Below are 6,000 nucleotides of genomic sequence, written 5' to 3' on the forward strand. Positions count from 1 at the left end.
AACTTGTTCAGCTGCATGCAATAAATCCTGCATTTCTTTGTTTTCTGCACATTCAGAATTTATCAACATTTTCTGTTTAAGCAGTGACATAATATATTGCTGATATTTGAGCATATGAAACTGACAATTTAAAGCCCTTATAGCCAAGGTAGCGGAAGTGTAAATCTTTTTCCCCATCTGTCCAGTGCCCTAGAAACCCTGTCAGAGGGGGTAGGGTTTTTTGCAGCGGAAGCCTTGACCCCTTTGGGACCCTGAGAGATTGTTTCTGGGTCAGCAGCAGGGTTTTTGAAAAGGAATTTATGAGAGTCAGGGACCCTGTAGTACCTGTCCGGCTTAACAGGAGCCGGAGGTAAGTAGTCAGGGGTCAGACTGGACTCTGAAAATACATCATCAACAATGTCTAATACAGGTGGAATAGCTAGGGGCCTGTGTTGTGGTGGTAAAAGGAATTTTCTGAGCCTTTTCTTAGATTCTGAAAAATCATGGCTCTCCCAGTGGAAATGCTCCCTCATGGTATGCAAGGTTTCCCCAAAAGAGTAATCCTCAGGAGGAGAGACTGAAGGGATAGATTCTTCAGCATCAGAATCCTCATAGGGAGGAAGAGAGTATTCCTGATCAGAAGAGGAATCGGATGAAATGGAAACCTGATCTGAAGATTCATATTCTGTCTCTTGCCTAGGCCTTTTATCAGGAGGGGGATGGGAACCCCTGATCAAATTAATTAAGTCTTCGGCCATTTTGAGCATCTGTTTTTTGGGCATGGAGGCCTGTCCATGAGGCTGTTGTACTTGTTTCTTTGTCTTTAAGGGTGCTTTAGTCTTTGCCTTTGAAGCTGAAGTCGTTTTAATGTATAATTGAGTTGGTCTGAAAACACCCTCAGAAGCAAAACACCCTCAGAAGCAGATGCCTGCTCAGTGGCTCCGGACCCATCTGAGGGAATAGTCTACGAAGGTCCAATACCTTGACCTTCCAGCAGCCTAGGCGACTCCACGTGGGAGTCGGTAGCGGCCTGTAGGTCTAAAGTAGCGGGTGTCAGGGGCTGTGAAGGCGCCTCACTGAGAACCGGCGACTGGCTTAGAATAAGCCTTGTCATCGGTTTTGGACCTCGGATGCCTATCCTTTTCTTTGCGTTTCTTGTGAATTCCGGTAGTCGGATGGCTATCCGACGACATGGTATAATTAAATCTTCTACCAAAATAGTGTAATGCAAAATCGTACCGATGCTTAATAGTGAGTTGGTTAAATCTAGCACAAAACCGACAACTAGCAACGTCGTGGTCAGGGCCTAGGTAAGGAATACAGTAAGAATGAAAGCCCTTATGAGGTATTTGCTTCCCATAAGAAATACAATTATTAACTTTTTCTGACATCAGTCAGGAGCAAGAAAAAAGTTTCCCCAACGGGGTACTTAGCTTTAAATGAAGACTTCGGATCTGAAATTTGAACACGAAAATCTCAGCAGTCGGCCGACCGGCACTTGTGAACTGCTTATGCTTCGGACACCGCGTGGCAAGAAAGACTGAAGAAAATGGCGTCGGCTGCATCTTTTATATCCCTGGCGCACTGACGTCAGGGAAGAGGTGACAGCAACCGACGCCGAACCTAGACTTTGGAATTCAGGCCGACTGAGGGTAGCCTGCCAGCAGGATAACCCAAGTGTAATGACTGCAACAGTGAAACACGAAGAATATCTGAGCATAGTTGGTCTGCACATCCTTTACGTACTTTGCCCAGTATTTTATCAGGACCAGCAACCTTCCTGGTGTTCATCTTCTTAAGTTGAGATCTCACTTCATGAGTTAAGGCTGAACACCCCTTCCTCCTGGTCGATAAGTAACCTTGTAGCAGCTATGTTGTTCTTCTCTTCAAATCTGCCAAAGGAGAAGTTCAACCTGTCCAGGAATTCATTGTTGTCTTCACACTGAGCTGACCTGGTTTTATAGTCAGTAATCTGTTGCATCCCTTGCCAGAGACACCTGATGTCCCTCATGTCTGTAAGCTTACTTTGTAATTTCTTTCCATATTCCCTCTTGGTCCCTTTAATGCCCTTTTTAGGTCTGCTCTATCTTCGCTGAGATCCTCCTTGTCTTTGCCCCTGAATGCTGCACTTCTTGCCTTCAGATCATAGACTTTGTTGTTGAGCCACGGCTTTTGGTTTTGCTCTGATTGTTATGCTTTTGATGTCAGATACATCGTCAACACACTTAGTGATGTAAACTATTACTGCTTTCATGTAATCAGCTATATTCACCTGTTCGTCTGATGTAGCTACCTCTTTGAAAATGTCCCAGCAGGTACTATCAAAACAGCCTTGGAGACCTTCCAATGCCCCCTCATTCCAGACCCTGATCTGCTTAACTGTGGGCTTTTCCCTGATCAGAGCCAGTTTGTATGCTGCTAGAAGCATGATAGTAAGATGGTCAGAGCTTCCAAAGTTAGGTTGTTGTATTGTTTTGTAGGTACCTTTGATGCTGGAAAATGCCCTGTCCAGAATGTTTGCACCCCTTATAGGAAAATCTACAAACTGACAGTAGTGGAATACCACCTCTCTCAGATCTGCTCGATTAAAATCATCAGCAACCATGTGTGCAAAATCTGAGTTTTTCCTCTGCAGCTCACAGATAGTTATAAAGATTGCTCAGGGCGTCAGTGGTGTTTGCACTGGGTGGAATGTATACCAGTTACATATTTTCCATTTTGCACTCTAGGTAAATAAAAGCGTCTTCATTTTAAGGACAGGAACTCTAGATTATCAGAACAATGTGACTCAACAATCTCACTGTTCTTACACCATCTTTCATTCACAAAGATACAAACTCTATCTCCCTTGGCCTTTCCACACAAAGCTTGGACATCTGTCTGCAGGAAAGAGTGCGAGACCTTCTATGCTTCATCTACAAACAGCTTTATTTACCACAAAACCTTAAAAAACAGAACTGCATGCAATACTACTGTTTTCAAAATGATGTTGGCATACAGGGTTAAAGCTCTGAGTATCGCACGAAATTTGATTAGTATCTCAGGTGCGTGATGGAGCTGGAAGGACAGGATAGGTGTGTTGATCTTGGGGAAGGTAGATGCATGCAGCCACTATTTCTTGGAGGAGGGAAGTGTTGCATGGACTCACCAAGCCAACCCTGACAGTAGCCTTCATTAGTGAGTGAGAGTGTAAGGCAGCATGGACTAACAGAAGAAACTACTGTGGGTCCTCACAGGGAAGCAGGTAGCTCAAAGCCCCTGCAAAGGATGAAGTTAAGTTATAAAAAGGCTCTTACACTGGCAGGATGCTAGTGGGAGCACAAGCAAGCCTCACTGCTATCTATGCATGATGGCCCCTAAGGATGTCTGTCATCCCCATACTATACTGGGAAAATGCCCCAGTGTGTGGGAATGAATGGGCAGAATTCAACTGGGGAAAGCTTGGTAGTTGGCAGGCAAAGAGGAAAAAAGCACATAAAAATAAAAGTTCCCAAAACTGATTCATTTAAAGGTGCACAGTATTAGAAACACTATCTAAAGTGTTTCAACGAATAAATGGAGAAGTTACAAAGACAATGAACTGCATTGCTTTTCTAATCAAATTTATTGCACGCAACGTACAAGCAGGAAGAACTGTGCAAGGATTAGGATTTCAACAGTTTTATGCCTGCATCATATGTTAATGAGATGTCTGATCTACTCATGTTAGGAGACTCTGACATTTACCTCTAACTCCCACTGTAGCTATGTTTTTACATTTTTCTCATTTCAGGAAATTGGATAGAAATAGCATTATCTTGCAAAATAAAATGTGCATCGCAGTACCTTAGCAGCTTTATTAACCTTCTCCTCATTTCCTCTCTGGTACACAAAGACAGACGCCAGTCTTCCATCCTGTAATGTTGCAGGAAAAATGGAAAGCCCTGAAGGTAATGTAAGAATCGGCTCCTCCAGTGTGTAGCTTTTCAGGGCACTGTTCTCAGAGCCCATTGCTAGTAAGACTGATCCCTCTCCTGTCAGCTCCACAAAATGAATCTGAAATCAGAACAAAAAATGCTAACATATAAGATAAGCTCAGATAAAAAATACTGAATTATTCCAATTTTGTACGACACATAAAATAAATCTTGTTACAATACTGTGATGCTTTTTTCTATCACATCATTTCTACAAGGATGCCACAAATATAGTAACTGCATGATAAATGACTCTTAGAAATAATAGAGAACCAGCAACTTCTGATAAGGACACATGATTCACCAACTCTACTCTTTTGTAAGTCATCCTGCGGTGTCACTAATGCATTCTAATCTGCTTCACAAGCTGCTTCTAAAATAGCCTTAACATGGGACATCAGATTGGATAAATGGAGACTTTCTAGCAATGGGACAGCACAATTCCCTATATAAATAGCACCACAAAAAACATCCATTTAGCTTAGAAAGGAATCTAGACCTTTAATCCATTAAAACACGCACAAAGTCTATTAACAATAAAAAAATGAAGTTATGTTCTTACCATAACGTTCCATCTGAGTAGTAGACTTCATTCTTCTGCACATATGGGTATACGGATCCGATTCGGATCCGAGCCGGCAAAAACTTTCAAGCATCAGCTCCGAGCTCCAAGCTCCTCCCTTACCTATATTACATCACTTCCTCCTATCTAGCCCCAGATCGAGTTTGCTGACACTAAGTGACAACATAACCAGGGGATGGAGGGAGGGAAAGTGCAGAAGAATGAAGTCTACTACTCAGATGGAACGTTATGGTAAGAACATAACTTCTTTATCTGAAGTAGTTGACTTAATTTATTCTGCACATACGGGACAGAGTCCCCAGCTACTAGTATTCCTGGGAGGCTCTTATGGAAGGATATTTCTGAGCACCGCAGAGCCAAAGGATGCCCTCCCTCTAGAAATAAGATCCAATTTATAATGAGAAATGAATGTGTGTGAATTGGCCCAAGTCGCTGCCCCACAGATATCGTCTAATGGAACTCTTGACCAGAAAGCTGCAGAAGTGGCCATTGCTCTAGTGGAATGAGCCTTCAATACACCAAGAGGAGATAAACCTTTGTCCTTATAAACTTGTGCAATACAAAGAGTGATCCATCTTGCTAAGGACACTTTCGAAACTGCTTTGGCCAAAAATGGTTTCGAAAAAGAGACAAACAACTGATCCGACTTCCGGAAGGGTTTAGTCCTAAGGAGGTAAAAACGAAGCTGTCTATGGACATCCAATAAATTAAGCTTACGTTTACCTCTATTTTGGAAATTTGGGAAGAAGACTGGTAAATTTATAGACTGATATTGGCTGCTGAGGACACCTTGGGAAGAAAGGAAGGGTTCATACGCAGCGAAAACCTATCCTTGTGCAAAACCAAATAGGGGGCAAGGAGGATAAGGCCTGCAACTCTGAAACTCTTTTGGCTGACGTGATGGTGACCAAGAAGGCCGCCTTCCATGATAAAAACCTCATTGGAACTGAACCGGATGGCTCGAAGGGGGAAGAGGTCAAGGCCTGAAGGACTAAAGTCAGATCCCAGGAAGGCACCATTTCTTTAACTCGTGGTCGCAATAAAAAAGTGCCCTTCAGGAAAGCTTTACACAATTTGGCAGAAGCCAGAGCAACCTTATTGTCACCCACATGAAAATTAGAGATGGCAGCCAGCTGAACCTTGATGGTAGAAGCACTTGCGCCTGATCGAAAAAGATTGGCCAGAAAATCCAGTATGACCGGAACGGGGGCTGTAAATGGGTTCAGATAGTGCTGAGAGGCCCAAACGCAAAAACGTCTCCACTTGCTATTGTAGAGTTTCCTAGTGGAGGCTTTAAGAGAAGCTACCAGAATATTCTTAACAGGGGACGAAAGTCCGGGAGTCCTGGTGATCTGGAGCAACCACACCACCAGCCTGAGACTGTCCAGACAGGGCAGGGGCAAGCCCGACGGGTGAGAAATCAGATCCAGGCATGGATCTAGAGTCCATGGAGGAGCCAACAGGTGAGACCATAGGAAGGGA

At 43.4% G+C, this 6,000-nt stretch overlaps 1 protein-coding gene across 3 annotated transcripts in view; it reads right to left on the minus strand.

Moving 5' to 3' along the window:
• SCYL3 (SCY1 like pseudokinase 3) overlaps positions 1-4,014 on the minus strand; it is a 614,991-nt gene extending 610,977 nt beyond the window's left edge. For all 3 annotated transcript variants that reach the window (XM_044085269.1, XM_044085268.1, XM_044085267.1), the window contains exon 1: positions 3,805-4,014. In XM_044085269.1, the coding sequence (XP_043941204.1) occupies positions 3,805-3,969 (165 nt within the window). In that variant the 5' untranslated portion in view covers positions 3,970-4,014. The remainder of the gene's footprint in view (positions 1-3,804) is intronic.
• Between the last annotated feature and the right edge of the window lie 1,986 nt (positions 4,015-6,000).

Source organism: Protopterus annectens, chromosome 10.part0 (assembly GCF_019279795.1).
Source record: "Protopterus annectens isolate FY-2018-M chromosome 10.part0, PAN1.0, whole genome shotgun sequence".
In the NCBI taxonomy this organism is placed as follows: Eukaryota; Metazoa; Chordata; order Ceratodontiformes; family Protopteridae; genus Protopterus; species Protopterus annectens.